The sequence below is a fragment of the Capricornis sumatraensis genome, chromosome 2, assembly GCF_032405125.1.
Source record: "Capricornis sumatraensis isolate serow.1 chromosome 2, serow.2, whole genome shotgun sequence".
Classification (NCBI taxonomy): Eukaryota; Metazoa; Chordata; class Mammalia; order Artiodactyla; family Bovidae; genus Capricornis; species Capricornis sumatraensis.
The window spans coordinates 128,197,984-128,221,204 of record NC_091070.1 but is presented as its reverse complement, the minus strand read 5'-3'; the positions used below and the strand labels follow the sequence as shown (position 1 = coordinate 128,221,204).

Below are 23,221 nucleotides of genomic sequence, written 5' to 3'. Positions count from 1 at the left end.
TCTGGACCACTTCCCCAAGCTAGTGACCAGTATCAGTGTGACTCCATTTCTGACTTTCTTGGACACTGTCTCTAGGAAGAAGCATGAAGGCATGAGTTTTGTATTTCTGAAGCCTTGATCTCTCTCTCTTTTTAAGTGTTTTTTATTCAGTCGAAAGTTAACTGACTGTTCCCAGTCCTTTACCGAGAGCTCTGCTGCCCTAACTCGTCTGTTCTGTTCTAGCTGTACCTTGGTGTGGTGCTGTCTGCCGTCGTCATCATAACCGGGTGTTTCTCCTACTATCAAGAAGCTAAAAGCTCCAAGATCATGGAGTCCTTCAAAAACATGGTTCCTCAGGTACCTGCTGCTTTTTGTCCTTCCCCGTCTGGTAACTTGACAGCACCAAGAGTGTGAACCAGTGTGAGCTTAAGGCCTTCCGAGTATTCAGTGGCTCCACCAGAGAGAGAGGGACACCTCCCCTGACCCAAGACCACATCTGTTTTTCTTATACCCCGGAAAGTGAGTGTCTCCCCTCTGAGCGTACCACACAGTGGCAGCATGAAGACTGCCTCTTAGGTAACCTGAGCAAGCTTTCCTTAACTTGGTATAAATAAAAAGCTAAATCTTGGTTGTAATGCAGATAGTTGAGATTATAGATGGTTTTGTAATTTTGATACTACCTTCCCGGTGGTATCCATTTTTACTTGATGGATTGGTGTAAATGTCTCCCCTTCCAAAAGCAAGCTCTCGTGATTCGAAATGGTGAAAAAATGAGCATAAATGCGGAAGAAGTTGTCGTCGGAGACCTGGTGGAAGTGAAAGGAGGGGATCGAATTCCTGCTGATCTCAGGATCATTTCCGCGAATGGCTGCAAGGTAGGTTTAAACAGCCTCCGTGCTTGGGGCAGAGGGAATGGAGTGGTCCCGCAGCCCCAGATGAGGCTCGTGTTGCTCATGTGACATGTTTGACTTTATTCACGGGCAGGTGGATAACTCCTCACTCACGGGAGAATCAGAGCCACAGACCAGGTCTCCGGATTTCACCAATGAAAATCCTCTAGAGACACGGAACATTGCCTTTTTTTCAACCAACTGTGTTGAAGGTAGGACCATTTTGAAGCACTCTTCAGCACAGCATGGCATTTATCTTGGGCTTTAATGACAACCACCAAAAAAAATAACCCCGCGGCCACAATTTCTCTTTGTTTTATGGGTCCCATTTTTGACCACTTCGGTCAGACATGGCAGAAGCAGTTGACATGCTGGCAGGAAGACACAGTAAACCTCGTGGCTGCTTTTCCCCTCTTCCCTCTGCCTCACATGTCCCTCTTGTGTTGGCAACGCTAATCTCAAGGAAGGTTTGGAGCTGTGGTCCTGCTAATGGAGTGAAATCCCTTTGCCAGAGTCCATATAGTTTAAAACAAACAGCATATACCACCAAAGATGTGGCCCTTAAAATTATGGGTGTTTTTTCTCTTTTTTCAACCCTGGTGTGTAGTTGTGCAGATTCTGCAGCTTCACTGATAAAATCGGGTACAATTTCCCGTACTCTTTTTTAAAGGCACTGCACGTGGCATTGTTGTGTACACCGGGGATCGAACCGTGATGGGCAGAATTGCCACCCTGGCTTCTGGGCTGGAAGGGGGCCAGACTCCCATTGCTGCGGAAATTGAACATTTTATCCACATCATCACGGGTGTGGCTGTGTTCCTGGGCGTGTCTTTCTTCATCCTTTCTCTGATCCTTGAGTACACCTGGTTGGAGGCTGTCATCTTCCTCATCGGCATCATTGTAGCCAACGTGCCAGAGGGTTTGCTGGCCACCGTCACGGTAAGAGGCTGGGGAAAGGTGATGCTTGCCCACTCTGAAGGCCTGCCTCAGTGTGAGGTTCATCCACTACCCTGTCCTAGGGGGATGCTGACTTGGTTTTTTGGTTTTTTTTTTCTTGCATGTGTTTATATGTGGGTTTTCTTCGGAGCCAGCTGGGTAGGGTTAAACAGTGAGAAGACCTCAGCACATTTTTATGTGGAAGATAGTAACCCAGAAGCATACTTTTTTTTTCTCCCCCCTTGAATTATCACATGATCCAGAACAGTGTAGCCCAGAAAGGAGAAGGACTTAGGGCTAAGTGGGAAAAGAAGAATATGGTAAATCCTGACTGTTTTCACTTTGCTTAATAGCCTTTTTGGAGGGGGTGGAAGGAGCCCCATATACACGTGACCGTTATTATTTCTTCTGACTTCAGAGAAAGGTTAGAGAGATTTAATTTTAAGAAAGACTTCTATGGGGGCAGGGGTAGCCAGAGTTCCTATAGAACGGCTGCCTGGCCATTTGAAGTGTTAATAATCTCTTCCCAATGCGTTAGGTGTGCCTGACCCTGACTGCCAAGCGCATGGCCAGGAAGAACTGCTTAGTGAAGAACCTGGAGGCTGTGGAGACCTTGGGATCCACGTCCACCATCTGCTCAGACAAAACTGGAACTCTGACCCAGAACCGAATGACAGTGGCCCACATGTGGTTCGACAACCAAATCCATGAGGCGGACACGACAGAGAATCAGAGCGGTAAGGCCGGCCCGCCCCCACAGCTCAGCCTCCCCTGCCTGAAGTTTATCGTTTGGTAGAACGTCCTGGGTTTTTGATGTTTCTGGTTTGGGGGTTTCGTTTTGTTTTTTTGCATGTCAATTCAAGCATGGTTGGAAAAATGCCTGAAACCTGACTAGTTTATGGGGAAAGGAGGTGTGCCATTTCACATCTTTATGGGACTTCAGTACAAAGCTAAGCACTTTCTTCTTGTCTCTTTTTGCCTCTACCAGGTGTTTCATTTGACAAGACTTCGGCCACCTGGCTAGCTCTGTCCAGAATTGCAGGTCTTTGTAACAGGGCCGTGTTTCAGGCTAACCAGGATAACCTGCCTATCCTGAAGGTATGCTCAGCAGCTCTGTTAAGATTGCCTTCAGGTTGTGCACAGGCCACACCGGAACCACCGCCTGAAGGTTCGCTTTAAAAAGCACGTGACCTTTGGGTCTTGTAAAATCGTTGTCTATTGTAAGACACTTTGCTGTGTGTAACTTGAGTTGTATTGCCTGTAGATCCCCAAGCACTTACAGTACCCTGTGGTCCATAAAGATCAGTAAAGGGGGAATGTATGGGAAAAACTGACTAAAGTGGGAGTGAGGGGCAGGCCGTCCACCTAACTAGTAAAACCCAGCTTGACTCCTCTTGAGTTTATATGCTAATCACCTCACCTAGTGGACAGTGAGGGCTACTTTTGTGACCCGATAATCGTATTTGCAAATTATGATACAGCAGATTCCAGCCAATCCCTTAAGCCATTTATTTTCTTAAAATAGCCCAGCTGTTTCTCTTATCTTATTTGTTCTTAGCTTGCTTACTAATGATGCAAAAATAAGCTAATTAAGCTCAGCCTCCTGGAATTCACATGAAATTTGCAATGACTAAGATATTACGGTGTGACCCAGTAAAGACTCGGTCCCAGAAAGGTCATGAGCTATACAAGGCCCTTGAGGCCGAGAGGAGCTACGTGGAGCCCCTTGGGGTGGCTCACTCTCCCTGAAGCTGCCTGTGGTGGATCTGGGTGGAAACTGTGTTGTCCGAGAGAATATGGCTCAGATGGAACGGAGATGACCTCTGTTTTGAGGATGGGGCTCCTTTATTCTTTAAAGGAGTTTCTTGGCATTGAATCGATGCTGATTTGGGGATGTTGGCTCATCTTGGGATAAAGCTTGAGATGCCTGCTTCATCATTTTCTTTACCTTAAAGTGGAACTTTCTAGGCTTTGAGCATGGGGACTCATAAGTATCCAACCTTTTCTCATTTCAAAGCTCCAGAAAGGTAGCATGAGCTGCTGTTTCTAAGTTATTTCAGGGGTCTGGGGCCATGTTATGTTAATGACATTATCAAAAAAAAGAGGGACCTACAGCCCTGTTCTGCTTTGATAATTGCCTTTTATTAAAGTGATCCTACTTACTGCTTCTTATGAAACCTGGCCACATTTCTTATTAAAAAGAACTCCTATATCTATAAGGGAGCATTCATTTGCCCATCTGCACGTGTGGTCTGGTGTGCCACAGTTGTAAAATACTCTTCTGTGTGGAAGTTGAGTACAGCCGAAAGTGCTTTTTAGTGTGTCAAAATGTGCCACAGTGTATAGCACACAAAATGCTTGATACCTGAAGTGTGGGCTTCAATTAAAACGGTAGCTAATGACATTAATGTTGGAACTAATAATAACTTTGAGTTCGCATCATTCAGGCCCAGATAATCCTGCACAATTAAATCACGTTTAAAGCGTAAAGTCCTGCTTAGTCTTTGACACAGACCATTTGCCCTCTATCCTGAGAACCCAGGGCGTTTTCTTCTTAAATTGCAGGGCAGTGAAGGGGACTATAACTGTTTACATTCTCACTCTGTATTTTCTGATTCATAACTAGAAATAGGTGGTTGGGAATAATACTGTCTTTGAGACTTCTCAGCAGGCCCAGGGAAGCTTAAAAAAAAAAAAAAAAAAGGCTGGAGTGGGTTGGAAGAGTGTGTCATGCCTCCCCCAGGGCTCAGTGACACCTTGCACGAGTTTGGGTAGGGTGAGGAGGGCAGGCCAGGAAGAGTTTGGAATTTGAGAATAAAGGACTGTGATGGGTGGTCACACCCCAGAATGGTGCTCTTCCTCGCCCACCTTCCCTCTTCTGTCAGATGGGAAGACAGTCCAAGCTTTCTCCTGGGTTTCGGTAGTGTAGTGCTGATGTGCTACAGGGCGAGGCACTTTCAGGGTGACTAATGGAGACATCTGTTCACAGCGGGCTGTAGCAGGTGATGCATCAGAGTCTGCGCTCCTGAAGTGCATTGAGGTGTGCTGTGGTTCTGTGAAGGAGATGAGAGAGAGATATGCCAAGATCGTCGAGATCCCGTTCAACTCCACCAACAAGTACCAGGTCTGAGGATCTGGGGCCTCATTGCTAGGGGGCACAGAAAGGAAGGACAGAGGCTAGAGAAAGATCCCTCCACCCTTTTGGAATTTTCCAGGTTTAAATGCTTTCTAAAAACGAATTAGTCACACTCTTTATGAGTGCTTGAATTTAACACCTGTGTCCGTGTAGGAAATTCTAATTCATTTGAGCATCAGTAGGATAAATGGAGCCTCTTCTTTCTAGAGTGTTGTCCAGGCCCTTTGGAGTTCTCCTTTGTGGGCTGGAGTGGGTGTGGGCATGGGGGAGAGGGCTGGGCAGGGCTGCAGGTGCACATGAGTCTGCCAATCCATGTTCTGGATTTTCTTTGGGAAAATTGTGTACATGAACACGTGTCAGGGATGCATGAGCACCTTGCCACACTCGTTTCCTCTGTAGCATTCAGAGTGTGCTACAGGGTGTGATACACTAAATTCAGAAATAAGGGATCTTGTATCTTTTCAGAACAATTACTAGGAACTTACCTAGTGCTCCGCTGGTTAGGATGTGCTTTCACTGCCAAGGGCCTGGGTTCAATCCCTAGTCAGGGAACTAAAATCCCACAAGCCACATGTCACAGCCACAGGAAAAAAAAAAACTCCCTCCCTGGGCTGTGAGGCCCAGCTGTCTAACGTTTGCATGCTTACCATTCTTTACAGTTATCCATCCACAAGAATGCCAATGCAGGTGAGCCCCGGCACCTACTGGTGATGAAAGGTGCTCCGGAGAGGATACTGGATCGCTGCAGCTCCATCCTTATCCATGGCAAGGAGCAGCCCCTGGACGAGGAGCTGAAGGACGCCTTTCAGAACGCCTACCTGGAGCTGGGTGGCCTGGGAGAACGTGTGCTGGGTACGCTGACTGTCCGGGAAACAATTGCAAGTTACCGCGTTAACCTCTGCTTCTCGTTAACTTCCCTTTATTTGCCCCCTTTGTTTTGAAAACCATAAACACTGCAGACACCGGGCAACAAAATCCTGCCGGTTTGCCTCTGATTCTGACTTAGACCTTTGGTCTCATGCTGGTCAGTTCTGTTTGCTCAGAAAAGGAGGGGAAGAGAGTTGTTGTCTGGCTTTTGTTGCTATGTCCATGATCTGTAAGCTTCATGAAATGAAAATTCATTCATTCCTAGGGTATCTAGAATAAAGCCGCTTCCCGGCTGCCACAGAATGGCTGTGAATTTACCTGGGCACTTGTGTTACCAGCTCACAGATTAGGTGAATGGTGAACTTGGAGCCTCGGATGCCACTTGTTCGGTGTCAGCCACTGCGGACAAGAAGCACGTTCACCCAGTGTGTCATAGGGAAAGTAGCATCTGTCATCTTTTGTACAGATTAAAAAAATGAATGTAATTCCTCTGTTCTCCTTAGTTGGGTGACTTAGATAGAACTGATTACCTGCTCTTCAGTCTTACTTGAGGTGTCTTAGGTCTCTATTCAACTGAAAGGTCATTCTTAAGTGTGGTTTGTTTGGTTTTTTTCTGTTTCTGCACCTCCACCACCCCACAGTAGAAGCAGTCTCTCCTGTGAGTCCACAAAGCACCTGATATCACTTTAAAGGACATTGTAACCTCCACACAACATCGAAAGAAATGTCTTAAGTATCACGATTCTTGTATTAACAACAATACTAGATGATGAACCCCTTGGGCAGAGTGTGTCTGATCTGCATTTATCCTCGAAGCTTGGCCTCTTTCTTCTACACAGCTGCTCAGCAGTATATGTTTTGGTTAGATGAACAGTGAGTAGACCCATGGCCTTGGTTTTTTCTCCAGAGAGGAGAGTAGAGACAAGTAATCACATGATGTGCCAAAGTCCAAGTAAATGAGGGGGCGGGTCTCAGTTTACTTCCATTCAATTGCTCAGTCATGTCTGACTCTGCGACCCCATAGACTGCAGCACTTTAGGCTTCCCTGCCCATCACCAACTCCTGGAGCTTGCTCTAACTCCTGTCCATCGAGTCGGTCATGCCATCCAACCATCTCATCCTCTGTCGTCCCCTTCTCCCGCCTTTAGTCTTTCCCAGCATCAGGCTCTTCCAGTGAGTCAATTCTTCACATCAGGTGGCCAAAGTATTGGAGCTTCAGCTTCAGCGTCAGTTCTTCCAATGAATATTTAGCACTGATTTCCTTTCGGATGGACGGGTTGGATCTCCTTGCTGTCCAGGGGACTCAAGAGTCTTCTCCAACACCACAGTTCAAAAGCATCAATTCTTTGGCACTCAGCCTTCTTTATAGTCCAGCTCTCACATCTGTGCATGATGGAAAAATCATAGCTTTGACTGTATGGACCTTTGTCAGTAATGTCTCTGCTTTTTAATATGCTGTGTAGGTTTGTCATAGCTTTTCTTCCAAGGAGCAAGGCTCTTTTAATTTCATGGCTGCAGTCACCATCTGCAGTGATTTTGGAGCCCCCAGAAATAAAGTCTGTCACTGTTGCCACTGTTTCCATTGTTTCCCCATCTATTTGTCATGAAGTAGTGGGACCGGATGCCATGATCTTAGTTTTTGAATGTTGAGTTTTAAGTCACCTTTTCCACTTTCCTCTTTCACACTCATCAAGAGGCTCTTTAGTTCCTCTTCGCTTTCTGCCATAAGGGCAGTGCCATCTGTGTATCTGACGTTATTGATACTTCTCCCAGCAATCTTAATTCCAGTTTGTGCTTCATCCAGCCCGGCATTTCTCATGATATACTCTGCATATAAGTTAAATAAACAGGTTGACAATATACAACCTTGACCTACTCCTTTCCCAATTTGGGACTGAAACCACAGTGCTCAGACTCCCATTTCTCCACATTAAACAGAGCCTCATCCTCTGAGGCTTGGTGATGGATTCTGTCTGTATTGAGTGGTTTCCAAGGACTCTGTATCATTCATAAATGTTCAGTGAAACTCATTTGGTTATAAAAGTAGAATTTTAAAAAAGCTTTCCAAACTAACAAACTGCTGCACAACAAGCTGGTGTCCTGCAGCTTCCTCTGTCACCGGAAGTCCTCACAGGCTCCCTGCCCTCCTGCAGGTTTCTGCCACTTGATGCTGCCAGATGAGCAGTTTCCTGAAGGCTTCCAGTTTGACACCGACGATGTGAACTTCCCTGTTGATAATCTCTGCTTCGTGGGGCTCATCTCCATGATTGACCCACCACGGGCTGCTGTCCCAGATGCTGTGGGCAAATGCCGAAGTGCTGGAATCAAGGTACTGCCCCACCCCACCGTGGCATCACCTCTTAGCAGTTCTGGGCACCCTCCTTAGTGCCCCTCAGGGTCCATGTGATCACTGGTGTTTCTCACCTGGAGGATCGATTTCTCATCTGCAAAGCTTTTTAGTTACCCCTGGAGAAAGCCAAATGGTATTAAAATGTTGGTGTAAGCTGCAGATGAGGGATCGAAAAGTTAAAAAAAAAAAAACCTTTAAGAGAAATGAAACTAAGCAAATTAAAAAGTGCTGAAGACTTGGTAAGGTTTTAAATTTTGAAATATTTGCCTTATTCTAAATTAGTACTCATCATGCAATGAATGCCTGTCTTGTGTTTTCAGATAGTTGGTTTTGAAGGGAATGTTTGGTGTATACTCTGTGTCTGTCTTAAGTTGCAGAGTGTTTGGGTGCGCCGATTCAGTGTGGTTTGTACAGTCTGCAGTGTTACCGGCCATTTGGCTTATTTCCAACTTCTCATTCTCATGAGTAATACTGCTCTGAAAAGCTTTGTAAAAACTCTTCTCCTACCACTTTGATTATATTCTTAATGTAATCATAGGGTCAAAAAGAACAGCAACTGATTTGAATTCTTGTTACTTATTGCTTTCCCTCCAAATTGGGCCAGTTTCAGGATGCTGACCAGCAATGTGTGGGCCCTATTACGCACCAGCATGAGATTTTCATCCTTTTTTGTTGTTGTTGGGTTTAGTAAATTTGAGTATTTTTGTTTGATGGTGTAAAAAGAAAAAGATAGCTGTTTATCCTGTGTGATTGTGTGCCAAGATAAAATCTGGGTTTTGCTTGGTGTCTTCTGTGAACTTGTGTTTGTGTTTTGGGCTAGTTCGTGTTTATCAGTTTTCTATTTGCATTTCTTTCCCTTTGATGTTGCAAGCTGAGTCATCCTTGATATTTATTCCTGCCCACTTGTAAGACTTCTCAAGGTCATTTGCTTGGCAGCTGCATTCAGCAGATTGTCCTCTCTTTTGCCACAGGTCATCATGGTCACCGGAGACCATCCCATCACTGCCAAAGCCATTGCCAAAGGTGTGGGCATCATCTCAGAAGGGAATGAGACTGTAGAAGACATTGCTGCCCGCCTCAACATCCCAGTGAGCCAGGTGAATCCCAGGTAAGGCGGGAAGGTCAGCACTGCTGCCTTGAATATGCAGATGCTGGTGGTTGGGCATCTTCAGCTTGGTTGTACATGGTTTCCTTCTAGGGTTACTCTGGGTAGGGAGGCCCCTTCAGTGGCAGAAAGCAGCCTTGTTCCCAGGGAGAGTTTTCTTCTTTCTTTTTTTTAAATTTAATTGGAGGTTAATTACTTGACAATATTGAGGTGGTTTTTGCATTACATTCACGTGAATCAGCCATGGGTGTACATGTGTTCCCCATCCTGACCCTCCTCCTCACCTTCCTCCCCATCCCATCCCATCCCATCCCTCAGGGTCATCCCAGTGCACCAGCCCTGAACACCCCAGGGAGGGTTTTCAATAAGGCAATCATTGTAAGCAACACTTAGATGGTGCTTACTATTCTAAGCATTTGCTACAGAAGCCACAGAGGTCGGTAGTGCTCCCAGCTTGCAGAGCAGGGAAGCTGAGGCCGAGTCTCGCAGTACACTCAGCAGTCAGGCTTCTGAGTTCATGCTGTTCCCCTCTCTGCTTACTGCCCAGCACCTAGCACCTTGTCATTTTCAGGTCCACACTAACAAAATGGGCAAAGCACTACGACTCAGGCCAGAAAGAATTTTGGCAATAAAGTGAAATAGATAACTTGAGACAAATTAGATTTGCTTTTTTAATGCTTTGTTAAGGCTTAGCGCCACCCGCACCGAAGCCTACTTTGGCCTACTTTGGGTTTGGTCTTTCGTCAGCTCTGCCAGTGTCTAAAACTTAGTTATATTGTTTTGATGCATCCTGTAAACATGGGGTAAGGAAGGTGAGAGACAGGCCTGCCTCATGGTGCTCGTGAATCTTGAATGAGATAATATACATGAGTATGCTTTATAACCTGTAAAACACTGCACAGGTAATACCTTTTACTTAATGGGACAGTTCCCCCTGGCTTTATGGTGTTACGCTTCCCTGGTGGCTCAGACGGTAAAGAATCCACCTGCAATGTCAGAGACCTGGGTTCAATCCCCAGGTCGGGAAGATCCCCTGGAGGAGGAAATGGCAATCCATTCCAGTATTCTTGCCTAGAGAATCCCATGGACAGAGGAGCCTGATGGGCTACAGCCTCTGGGGTCACAGAGAGTCGGATATGACTGAGCAAGCAACGCAACTCTGCGTAGTGAGACAACTTTTTTTCTCAGTGAAGAGGGGACAGACAGGTGACCTTTATTTGTGTTTTTTGGTGGGTTTTTTTTTTTTTTTTTTTTTGGTCCTGATCGTAGGGATGCCAGGGCCTGCGTGGTGCATGGAAGTGATCTGAAGGACATGACTCCTGAGCAACTGGATGACATTTTGAAGTACCACACGGAGATTGTGTTCGCCAGGACCTCTCCGCAGCAGAAGCTCATCATTGTGGAAGGCTGCCAGAGACAGGTTGGCACACAGCTGGGGCGGGCTCTTTCAGACGCTGCTGACCTCAGTGTAGACAAAAAGCAAGGCAACAGTGCTGGAAACCTGAGCCAGCTAGCGCCTCTCTGTCTCAGTACACATGGGCCAGTAAGAAGCTCCAGGCGTAGAGGATGGTGACTGGATCATGGTTTAGCCAAGACACATACTCTCCTGTACTGGTCTTTGCTGTGGCTCAGAGTCAGAGCTTCAGCACTCAGCACCAGAGGAGCAGTGCAGGGTCCTGATGTCCACACCGGGGATGTGAATGCCCAGGGGTCCATCCCGTACCTGGGAGAGACCTGGGGGTGATGTGCATCAAGGAGCGGGGCTTTCCTGAGTGACACTCACCCGAGTCACGGCTTCATGTAGACCTTGTGCACAAGGTGGGGGTGTCTCCTGGATCCTGCTGTTTGGTATTAGCTGTGTGCGTTCCTGGCTGCGATAGTTCTAAGTCTAGATGAGTCTCAATGGGAAAGGAGCAGTGTCTGTAATGAGAAGCAAATAGAGGCTGCACCACACTTATGCCCAGCCACGCAATTCCACCCCTTTTCCTGGCAGGGTGCCATCGTGGCTGTAACTGGAGACGGTGTCAATGACTCCCCGGCTTTGAAGAAGGCAGACATTGGGGTTGCCATGGGGATTGCAGGCTCAGACGTGTCTAAGCAAGCTGCTGACATGATCCTCCTAGATGACAACTTTGCTTCAATTGTGACTGGAGTAGAGGAAGGTGAGAGTGCTGCGTGAAACCTGACCCAGATGCTGCTGAGCAGTAGCCATTTCTGTGTGTGATTTCCGGTCCTTTTCATTAAGCTCTACAGTCAGAACAATCTTGTTTTCACAGGTCGTCTGATCTTTGATAACTTGAAGAAATCCATTGCTTATACCCTCACCAGTAACATTCCTGAGATTACCCCCTTCCTGATATTTATTATTGCAAACATTCCACTCCCCCTGGGGACTGTCACCATCCTCTGCATCGACTTGGGAACGGACATGGTGAGTGACTGGCACACCTTACACACGTCACAGTGCTAAACTGTGCTCTCTGGGTCCCCGTGGCCAGCATTTTGGAATGTCACTACCGAGAATTTTTTGGCCTGTGTGTGGCAGCCTCAGCATCAAAGATTCAGTGTTAAATCATTCTTTAAAACAGCTGTCAATACCTATTTATCAGATAGGAATCTTCCCTTTTGTATCATTTTGCCCTTTTTTTTTTAAAAAAAAAAGGGGGACTTGTAATATCTCATTATGAAAAACTTTTTTTTTAAGGGAGAGCAAGAATTTGAGAACAAACGAAAGGGTCACAGCATGAGCTTGCCGGTTTCTGATGACTTCTCGCCCTTCCTTCAGGTCCCTGCTATCTCCCTGGCGTATGAGCAAGCTGAGAGCGACATCATGAAGAGACAGCCCAGAAACCCCCAGACAGACAAACTCGTGAACGAGCGGCTGATCAGCATGGCCTACGGACAGATTGGTGAGCTGGCAGATGTCGAGTTTCTGTAGGGGTGGTGTCCACCTCAGACAGGGTTCTGAGGCTTCAGAAGTTGGGTAACTTCCAAATCTAAGATGAGCCAGGATCCTAGGGTAAGGCTGGGGATTTTTTTTAGATTGCCTTCCATGTGAGAAGACATCTTTTGCCATCTTCCCAGAAACCTTAGTTCTTTAGATTGGGCAGTTGTAACTGAGCTCATCTGCTTTAGAACAGAGAAACACCCCTGCTCATGGAGCCTTTTGAATGCCAGGCACTGCTCCTAAGAACTGCAGTATTCACTCAAAGGCAGCTTTTCTGGGGAAATAAAGTACTACCACTGATTGGACTCAGCAAACTCTTAACTCTGCACCCAGTGGAGTTTGGAGGTTTGGCTGACTGGTCACCATCACATGGCAACTCTGCACCCTCACTCTCCTCACCCCCAGTGCTTGATTTCTGTTCCACTCACGGAGCAGAACCAGCTAACAGGTAGTCTAGATGGTGGACAGTGAAAATGCCCTTTGATCCTAGACACTGCCTTTAGCAGAACTTCATAAAGCCACCAGCAGCAACTTGTTCTTCTAGACTGATTGCATCACTGTGAACACTTGGGTGAAAATGAGACAAATCAAGTATGTTATGGAAATATGGCAAAGATTGATTTAACCATTTCTGACAACCAAGTAATTGGCTGATGGCTGCTGTTGCTGCTGCTGCTGCTGCTAAGTCACTTCAGTCGTGTCCAACTCTGTGTGACCCCATAGACGGCAGCCCACCAGGCTCCCCCGTCCCTGGGATTCTCCAGGCAAGAACACTGGAGTGGGTTGCCATTTCCTTCTCCAGTGCATGAAAGTGAAAAGTGATGGCTAGAAAGGCCTAATTTTGAAGTAGGAAAATGGTCCAGAGTATAGGATGAAATCCCACCCCAAAGAGTTGATCCCAGAGAGAAGGATCCTGGAATTGGGGAAGTGGAGGATCAGGTCAGAAAGTGCCACATTCATGATTTTCACAGTGGCTGGCAAAAAGGCCATGGGTAAAAATTTTGAGAGATGGGACAGGAGTCATAATGTTTTTTCAGGAATTAAAAAATGGGGATGTGGATTTTTACCCCTAAGGGTCATGTCCTGATGGAAGCAGATGACCAAAGAACAGAGGTGGGTGTTTTAAGAACAAGGGCCGGGTCCCTCTTTTAAGCTCTCATAAGTGACTCACAGTGGGACAGGTGTGGGTGAAGAGTGTGCCTGCAGATGCCTTGTACCAGGCCCTGGCACTCACGTTCTTTTCAACTTCTCAGGTATGATCCAGGCCCTGGGGGGCTTCTTCACTTACTTTGTGATCATGGCTGAGAACGGCTTCCTCCCTAATCACCTGCTGGGCATCCGAGTGACCTGGGATGACCGTTGGATCAACGACGTGGAGGATAGCTATGGGCAGCAGTGGGTGAGTGAGGGCTGCCCGCCTGCCAGTGCCAGACATAGCTCCTCTAGCACCAGAGGGCAGGGCCTCACGGGCTCTGGACACATCGGCCAAGAGCCGGGCTCATCGGCCTGCCTTGCGCGTTTCAGACCTATGAACAGAGGAAGATCGTGGAGTTCACCTGCCACACGGCCTTCTTTGTCAGCATCGTGGTGGTGCAGTGGGCTGACTTGGTCATCTGCAAGACCAGGAGGAATTCCGTCTTCCAGCAGGGGATGAAGTGAGTAGGTCATAGTCGGGGGTCTCAACTCAAAGACGGGTCTGGTGATGGATGTCTAAGCCTCGTGCTAAATAAAAAGCCCAGCATCTGACACATTGGACAGAAGTTCTAGAATCTTCTTTGGGGAGCTAATTCATGAAGCAAAAATGGCATTTTCTGGGTTTTTTCATCTGACCTCAGGTTCCTAAGTACAAATACATAAAGACCTAAGAAGACATCAACCTGCCATGTGAAACATAGTAGGGATTCCCCTGGCACTCCAGTGGTTAAGATTTCCCCTCCCAATTCAGGGGACATGGGTTCGAACCCTGGTCAGGGAGCTACATGCCTCAGGGGCAAAAAAGACCAAAACATGAAGCAGAAGCAATATTGTAACAAATTTAATAAAGGCTTTAAAAGTGGTTCACATTAAAAATAATATAATAAAAAATGTTAGGAGATATACTTTTATTTGTAGTTTTTTAATCTCTTGCCCCTCCTTGTTTTTAGGAACAAGATCTTAATATTTGGCCTCTTTGAAGAGACAGCCCTTGCTGCTTTCCTTTCCTACTGCCCTGGAATGGGTGTTGCCCTGAGGATGTATCCCCTCAAGTAAGTCCCTCTTCTTCTAGGTCCAAAAAGTTGGAAATAACCAGCATGGCTTGTTCCTCCCATGGCACATGTTAGTAGCTGTCTTTTTTTCAGAGCTGTCGGCTGATAGGTATAAGAATTCCTCTGGACTGGGAAACAAAGGCTGACTCAGTGATGCAGACCAGGGATCGGCGTTGCTAGGGCCACCCAGGCTCTGACCCTTGGGCTTGCTCACCAGCCAACTGAGCTGAGCGCCAAAGCCTGGTTGTCTTGAGGCCAGCGGGGGACATCCTCAGCTGTGAAGTTGGGGTCTCAAGTCCAAATCTTGGTTTGCTCACCCAGTGAGTGATGTGCATCACATCGCAAGCCCCTCATCTCTGGGGCCTTGACTCCTCTGCTCTCAGAAGAGGAGGGTGGAGCCGCAAATCTGAGGCCTTCATAGTCGAGCCCTGGTAGTGTCAGGAGACCATGCATAGGTAGAGATTCAGAGGAAGCCAGCCACTTGTCTTTGGTCAGAACCCGACTGGCCTTGAACATGGTGAATGACAGCACCTTTGATAGACTGAATTTTCACATGCAGAATTTGCCACAAACTCCCAAGAGTGTTTTGAAGGATTGAGTGTGTTTGTGGTATCTGCCAACTGGTTCAGGTTAGGCAGCTGCATCCTCATTAGAATATGCTAAGCCACAGAAAGTGGGACTTGTGATCTGAACAGCAGTCTCCCATCCTTGTTCTAACCCATCTGGACTCTCGCTCAAGTAGCCTGTTGCCCTCAGCACTTCTCCCTGTTCTCATCCCAGAAGTAACCAGACCTCGTGGGTTCCCTGTCTTCCTGTCGGCGGTGTAAGGGTAGGCTGGCATCCAGGGTCTCGTTACTGTGCCAGACGGTCTTCCTAGCCTTGGACCCATCCAGGCTTACTTTAGGTGAATTGAGCACTCCTCCTCTGCCTTCATATTTGGGAGGCTGTTCCCTTCCCACTCATCAGCCCTGACCATTCTTCCAGGTTGCTTCCCTTGGGGCTTGTCCCCCCTGTGCTCTTGGCTTCCCGGGCCCGTGCAGCTGCACCCCTCCTTTGCCATTGTTGTCACTGTGCACGCCTTAGATTATAATCTTCAAAGCAAGGACCACAGTGTCTTTTTTTGGCTTTGTATTCCCAGCCCCCTGCACAGAGTTTGCACACGACAGGGGCAAACCTTGCCCAAGCTGAATTCTATCATCTTGGGCCATTGTTTTAAGAGGAGGCTAAGAGGATCAGAGCTCTCTAAAAAGGCCAAAATGAGAAGTCTCAAAACAAACTGATGCCTCTGAGCATCTTTTACTGTGACTTGCGAGAGAACTTGTATGGACTTACGTGGAAGGTGGCTTAGTTACAAAGGTCCCCAAGTCAAGCGAAGTTGTCTTTTAGGAGCTGTGGAGGACACACCGGACAGGAAGAGGGGGAGATACCAGAGCTCTGCCCTGGGACAGCCTTCCTCCTGTGGTTGCCCTGGGAAGTTGGGAGTCATAGTGTCAACCTCCTCTAGAGGCTGCCCAGGGTGCCTGTCTCCAGGCTGGGGACTGTGGCAGTAGCCCCTGGGTCCCCAAAGGCCTCAGATCTCTGCTAGGCTTCAGCTGCTTACTCCCCAGCTCTGGGACTCAACACACTCCTGACTCTCCTAAACTCTACTGTCAGAGACCAGATTCAGGGGATGATTAAACCAGTCATGACCCACACTGGCAGTTCTTTTATCTTCAGATGCCAGGACATGAGACAGACGTACTTGAGTTTCTTAAATATTTTAGCAAAGGAAAAGAGGAAATATCCTGTTGGCTCTGGAATTGTCAACAACAAAAAAGCTGACCTACAGTACCAACCGGTTCTCATGGAAACCCAGGTGAAGGAGGCAGTCTGCTTTCTGCTGCGCCTCTAGGCTCTGAGCATCCGGGAAGTGGGGTGTTGTTAGAGTTCTGTGTGAGCGCTCAGCAGTTACCCGGCACTGTGCCTGGCTTCTCCCTTGGGGCCGATGTGTTTCGCTGTCCCCTTGCTGACGTGCCGTCTCTGCCCGCCTCTGAGTGGTGTCCGCGTGTAAACTGCCGCCTGGTTCTGCTTCCAGACCTACCTGGTGGTTCTGCGCCTTCCCCTACTCGCTTCTCATCTTCGTGTATGACGAAGTCCGGAAGCTCATCATCAGGCGGCGCCCTGGCGGTGAGTGCAGGCATTTTCAGTTAGGAGGGGGGCTGGGGAGGGCTGCCTCGTTCTGGCTTTTGCTCTGTTTCTTTCGAAGTGTCTGGGCTCCTCCACAATCAGCCTGATTGGCTAAGTCCGCTGGATGCTACCTAACTCCAGTCACAGCCCATCCTCAGAATGGAGATCTCAACTGAGGTTTCAAAATTGACCAAATACAACCTGAATAGGATGGTGGTAGAAACTTGGCCAGAAGTCTAAACCGTCTTTCTAACTAAAACATCACTCTTAAAAACCACATGCAGTTGAGGGCCCCGTCGGCTGTTCCCCGAGGCTCACAGTCCCTCCCCTCTGTCTCTCTGCTACCCGCAGGCTGGGTGGAGAAGGAGACCTACTACTAGCCCCCTCCTGCACGCCGCGGAGCATCGCGCCACAAGCTCTGCGCCCACCACCCACCCCCTCTCTGTGTACTTCAGTCTTGGAATTCAGAATTCCACCCTGGTAGGAAAGCACCGAAGCATGTGGGGAAGCGAGACGTCCCGGAATGAAGCATGTAGCTCTATGGGGGGGGGTGGGGGGGTGGGGGGAGGGTTGCCCGAGAAACATCCGTCTGTGGAAACAACCGTGGGGAAGGTTTTTATGTGCCTTTTTGTTTTTGTAAAATGGAAAACTCGGAATGTATGAAAGAATACATTTTATATTTGGATTTTTACAAATAAAGATGGCTATTATAATGGAGTCCGCCTCACAGCCCTCATCAGTTCTGTGGTCCAGATGTCGGCGCAAGATTGATCTGGAGCGGTGCTTCCCGGCGCATGCGTCCCTGGCTGGCAGCCTCATCAGCATCACCTGGGGACTGGTTAGCACAGCCAAGCCACGGCCGTGGAACGAGACGCTAGCCGGCGATCTGTTCAATAAGTCTCCAGGTGATGCTGATTCACATTCAAGTTTCAGAACCACAGGCTGAGGGAAACTTCCTGCCCTTTTGGAGTCTGAGGAGACAAGCTCACCCGAACGGGTTTCCCCATGGGCTGTACTGCAGGGGATATGGCTGAAACCCCCCACTGCTGCCTCCACACCTGTTTCTTGATGAACACACCTGTCAGGAGAAAGATTTTCAGACCCTCAGAGAAGGCCCATCTCCACCCCCACTTCCCATCCTGGGTGCAGCCGCAGCTGTGGTCTCTAATCACAGGACCACTCTAGCCTCAAGTGTCTCTGTACCAAGATCTGAGAAGTAGGAAGCTGCCTCTACACAGCTGATTGGAATACATGTGCACATCACCAAGTGCTTCCCTTCCGCATAACTCGTTCCTAATTTAGCATAGAATAGCTCCATTTCAGAGAGGGGTTATGTGCCAGAAGGTACTTAAGAAAGAAGGTGGAAAGATTTGTTTACTGCAGGGTCGAGATCAAGTGTTTTTTCCGCTTTCATCAAGTTAGTGTAAAAGGCCCCTTCAAGTCCCATCACTCAGTAATCCATCCTGAGTGCTGTTTACTAGCTGTACTTCAAGGCCGTCCTTGCTTCAAGTAGACGCTATAAGGGGGGAGCCCTTATCTCTGGCACTAGTGATCATTATCTGCCAGGTGATGATAGTTTGGGTTCAAGTTTGTGCTTTTTCTCTGAAAAGCTTGATTCATTGCTCCTGCCTCTTGCGCTACTCACTTCCAAGCTACGCAGAAGGGAGGGGAATAAGTGACTCGCACGTACAACCGGGCATTGTCCGCAGCCTCTCCCACTGGGGAACTGGGAGGGCAGGGTGACCTATGCCTCCCTCATCCAAGACATCAGTTCTTCCCTTCTTTCTCCAGGATCATCTCTATGCCTGTGGGCAAGTCATTGCTAAAGAGCCGCTTGTTCAGCCCAACATAAGGAAACTTAGGATAAAGCTAAGAACTAACAGATCTCAGGCTCAGGGCAAGTGATCGCTGTGTCCTCCCTGAGAATATACAGCTCTGCAGGCAGGAATGAGGCTGCCCACGTGCTTACATGGGCAGGGACTTCCAGAGGCTTGCTGTCTCTAATCCCCATCTGTTTTCTGGCACCCCTGGACAGCTGACCAGTGAACATAACCCTGATGAAGGTCATGGATATTCCCTGACTTAGAGGCATTTGAAGCAGCCTGACACTGTAGACTTGTAGGTGACCACGGATAGCTTTCTGCCGGGGCTCCTTGTGCTCTATGCAGGCCTGGACTTCGAGGAGCATGGGGAGGCAGGGCCAGAGCAACACAAAGGCTGGCCAGAACCTCCTGCCCTCTTTCCACCAGAATCTCTCTGCCCTTGTTCTGTTTGACAGTCCCTTGCATAAAAAGTTTTATAGCCAAACATTTCATCTAGAGACCTAAGATATGGGGGTAGGCAAAGCTGGCATCAAAGCCAGGCCTCCTAAAGGGCCAGATCTTCCCAAGCCTCCTATAGGCAGCCTAGGCCTCCTACCAACACTCCTACCCAACACTCACCCATTAACTTTAGCCCTGTTAGTAAGAGCTACGATTTGCTCCAGAAAAGCAAACAGCTCCTGAACACCGACGTCAGCTACTGTCTACCCCTACAAATCTGCAACTGAGCCCTCCTGACCCCCAGCCATATTCCCCCGCAGTGCCTCCCAAACATCCCTGGGGTAATGCCCTCTTGACACTTCTGACCACGTGCCCCTTTGGCCACATCAGTATCCGAGCTCTGGCCAGTCATTTTTTGGTGTCATTACTGACTGCTTCTCTCTTTAGCTCACCCCCCTTCCTTTCATGGGCAGGCCTCTAAGGAGAGTACCCATCACTTCTTCCCTCTACTGGCTCATCTGCCATCATCCCGCCTGCCTCCTCCCACTGCCTCCCGTTAACTCTGGCCCACCAGAATTGTTGCGGCTGAGGCTGCCGCTGACCTGAGTGTCAAATCCACTGGGTACTCCCCTTGATCTCTGCACCATCTGTGACGCCATCACACGTCTCCTGGAACCAGCTGCCTTGTCTTTCTGACATCACCTCTGCCCTCTCCTTACCTTTCCGCCCCAATCTCCACCTGCCCCTCTGTTGCTAGGTTCCTCGGGGAGGTCCCCACCCCCTTTCCCACCTATATTCTTCCTGTGTGTGTTAGTTGCTTAGTCATGTCGGACTCTGCGATCCCATGGACTGTAGCCTGCCAGGCTCCTCTGTCCATGGAATCCTCCAGGCAAGAATACTGGAGTGGGTTGCCATCTCCTTCTCCAGGGGATCTTCGCGACCCAGGGATTGTACTCAGGTATCCTCCATCACAGGCAGATTCTTGACCGTCTGAGCCACCAGGGAAGCCTGAGCCCCAGACCCATAAATCCATCTTTCTCGACGTTTATTCAGAAAGAGCACAGCACACTGTGGAGTCTTAACCCCAGTGACAGAACTGAATCTGAGTGAGGTCCCTCACAATGAACGTGCTCTGGGCAAAGACATCTGTCACCCTGTGGCCACGTCAGAACCCTAGAAGTCACCTGAGGCTTCTCTCCCTGATCCTGCTGTGGCCCCACCACCCCACCCGTCACCACCCACTGCTGGTTCCTGTGTGGTGGCTGAGAGCAGGGGCTCTGGGTCTCAACAGCCTGGGTACAGTGGTCCTGTCACTAACTGACCACGGGCATGGCATTTAGTCTCTGCTTCATTTACTCTAGAATAAGGGTGGCGTTTCAGAGTTGTTAAAAGGATTATGTGAGATTACACATAAAGAGATTAGCGCAGTGGCTAGTGCGGTAAATCCTTTTCTCTGCTGTCACCGCCCTTGACATCTGGATGTCCTGGCTGGTCTCCACTTTCTGCCTCTATTTCAGTGGCTCTCAAAAAGGGTCATCTCTAGACCAGCATCACCTGGGAGCTTGTTAGAAGAGTGCATTCTAATTCGAACTATTGAATCAGAAACTGGTGGGGAGAGAGAGGGAAGAGAACCGCAGTCTCTTTTATAAGCAGGTGATTCTGATGTATGTCAATATCTGAGAACTATTGCTCTACACCATCTTCTAAGCTCTACTTGGCTGCCTCTCACCAGGCCTGTCTTCACCCTTGACCTCAGCACATGAACCCATCTCTGCTCAGTTCAGTTCAGTTCAGTCGCTCAGTCGTGTCCGACTCTTTGCGACCCCATGAATCGCAGCACGCCAGGCCTCCCTGTCCATCACCAATTCCCGGAGTTCACTCAGACTCACGTCCATCGAGTCAGTGATGCCATCCAGCCATCTCATCCTGGTCGTCCCCTTCTCCTCCTGCCCCCAATCCCTCCCAGCATCAGAGTCTTTTCCAATGAGTCAACTCTTCACATGAGGTGGCCAAAATACTGGAGTTTCAGCTTTAGCATCATTCCTTCCAAAGAAATCCCAGGGCTGATCTTCTGAATGGTCTGGTTGGATCTCCTTGCAGTCCAAGGGACTCTCAAGAGTCTTCTCCAACACCACAGTTCAAAAGCATCAATTCTTCGGCTCTCAGCCTTCTTCACAGTCCAACTCACATACATACAAGACCACAGGAAAAACCATAGCCTTGACTAGATGGACCTTAGTCGGCAAAGTAATGTCTCTGCTTTTGAATATGCTATCTAGGTTGGTCATAACTTTTCTTCCAAGGAATAAGTGTCTTTTAATTTCATGGCTGCAATCACCATCTGCAGTGATTTTGGAGCCCCCCAAAATAAAGTCTGACACTGTTTCCACTGTTTACCCATCTATTTCCCATGAAGTGATGGGACCAGATGCCATGATCTTTGTTTTCTGAATGTTGAGCTTTAAGCCAACTTTTTCACTCTCCACTTTCACTTTCATCAAGAGGCTTTTTAGTTCCTCTTCACTTTCTGCCATAAGGGTGGTGTCATCTGCATATCTGAGGTTATTGAGATTTCTCCCAGCAATCTTGATTCCAGCTTGTGTTTCTTCCAGTCCAGTGTTTCTCATGATGTACTCTGCATAGAAGTTAAATAAGCAGGGTGACAATATACAGCCTTGATGTACTCCTTTTCCTATTTGAAACCAGTCTGTTCCATGTCTGGTTCTAACTGTTGCTTCCTGACCTGCATACAGATTTCTCAAGAGGCAGGTCAGGTGGTCTGGTATTCCCATCTCTTTCAGAATTTTCCACAGTTTATTGTGATCCACACAGTCAAAGGCTTTGGCATAGTCAATAAAGCAGAAATAGATGTTTTTCTGGAACTCTCTTGCTTTTTCAATGATATAACGGATATTGGCAATTTGATCTCTGGTCCCTCTGCCTTTTCTAAAACCAGCTTGAACATCAGGAAGTTCACGGTTCACGTATTGCTGAAGCCTGGCTTGGAGAATTTTGAGCATTACTTTACTAGCATGTGAGATGAGTGCAATTGTGCAGTAGTTTGAGCATTCTTTGGCATTGCCTTTCTTTGGGATTGGGATGAAAAGTGACCTTCTCCAGTCCTGTGGCCACTGCTGAGTTTTCCAAATTTGCTGGCATATTGAGTGCAGCACTTTCACAGCATCATCTTTCAGGATTTGAAATAGCTCAACTGGAATGCCATCACCTCCACTAGCTTTGTTCATAGTGATGCTTTCTAAGGCTCACTTGACTTCACATTCCAAGATGTCTGGCTCTAGATGAGTGATCACACCGTCGTGATTATCTGGATCTTTTTTGTACAGTTCTGTGTAATCTTGCCACCTCTTCTTAATATCTTCTGCTTCTGTTAGGTCCAGACCATTTCTGTCCTTTATCGAGCCCATCTTTGCATGAAATATTCCTTTGGTATCTCTAATTTTCTTGAAGAGATCTCTAGTCTTTCCCATTCTGTTCTTTTCCTCTATTTCTTTGCATTGATTGCTAAAGAAGGCTTTCTTATCTCTTCTTGCTATTCTTTGGAACTCTGCATTCAGATACTTATATCTTTCCTTTTCTCCTTTGCTTTTCGCCTCTCTTCTTTTCACAGCTATTTGTAAGGCCTCCTCAGATAGCCATTTTACTTTTTTGTATTTCTTTTCCATGGGAATGGTCTTGATCCCTGTCTCCTGTACAATGTCATGAACCTCATTCCATACTTCATCAGGCACTCTATCTATCAGATCTAGGCCCTTTAATCTATTTCTCACTTCCACTGTATAATCATAAGGGATTTGGTTTAGGTCATACCTGAATGGTCTAGCGGTTTTCCCTACTTTCTTCAATTTGAGTCTGAATTTTGTAATAAGGATTTCATGATCTGAGCCACAGTCAGCTCCTGGTCTTGTTTTTGTTGACTGTATAGAGCTTCTCCATCTTTGGCTGCAAAGAATATAATCAGTCTGATTTGGTGTTGACCATCTGGTGATGTCCATGTGTAGAGTCTTCTCTTGTGTTGTTGGAAGAGGGTGTTTGCTATGACCAGTGCATTTTCTTGGCAAAACTCTATTAGCTTTTGCCCTTCTTCATTCCATATTCCAAGGCCAAATTTGCCTGTTACTCCAGGTGTTTCTTGACTTCCTACTTTTGCATTCCAGTCCCCTATAATGAAAAGGACATCTTTTTTGGGTGTTAGTTCTAAAAGGTCTTGTAGGTCTTCATAGAACCGTTCAACTTCAGCTTCTTCAGCATTACTGGTTGGGGCATAGACTTGGATAACTGTGATATTGAATGGTTTGCCTTGGAAACGAACAGGGATCA

At 47.6% G+C, this 23,221-nt stretch overlaps 1 protein-coding gene across 1 annotated transcript in view; it reads left to right on the top strand.

Moving 5' to 3' along the window:
- Window positions 1-17,168, top strand: part of ATP1A1 (ATPase Na+/K+ transporting subunit alpha 1) — a 32,614-nt gene extending 15,446 nt beyond the window's left edge. The window contains exons 5-23 of the mRNA XM_068964615.1: window positions 223-336; window positions 720-854; window positions 964-1,081; window positions 1,540-1,808; window positions 2,344-2,542; window positions 2,794-2,903; window positions 4,795-4,929; window positions 5,601-5,793; window positions 7,962-8,137; window positions 9,130-9,266; window positions 10,533-10,683; window positions 11,257-11,425; window positions 11,540-11,694; window positions 12,049-12,172; window positions 13,464-13,609; window positions 13,735-13,865; window positions 14,355-14,456; window positions 16,531-16,622; window positions 16,974-17,168. Of these exons, the coding sequence (XP_068820716.1) occupies window positions 223-336; window positions 720-854; window positions 964-1,081; window positions 1,540-1,808; window positions 2,344-2,542; window positions 2,794-2,903; window positions 4,795-4,929; window positions 5,601-5,793; window positions 7,962-8,137; window positions 9,130-9,266; window positions 10,533-10,683; window positions 11,257-11,425; window positions 11,540-11,694; window positions 12,049-12,172; window positions 13,464-13,609; window positions 13,735-13,865; window positions 14,355-14,456; window positions 16,531-16,622; window positions 16,974-17,002 (2,685 nt within the window). The 3' untranslated portion in view covers window positions 17,003-17,168. The remainder of the gene's footprint in view (window positions 1-222; window positions 337-719; window positions 855-963; window positions 1,082-1,539; window positions 1,809-2,343; window positions 2,543-2,793; window positions 2,904-4,794; window positions 4,930-5,600; window positions 5,794-7,961; window positions 8,138-9,129; window positions 9,267-10,532; window positions 10,684-11,256; window positions 11,426-11,539; window positions 11,695-12,048; window positions 12,173-13,463; window positions 13,610-13,734; window positions 13,866-14,354; window positions 14,457-16,530; window positions 16,623-16,973) is intronic.
- Window positions 17,169-23,221: the final 6,053 nt, after the last annotated feature.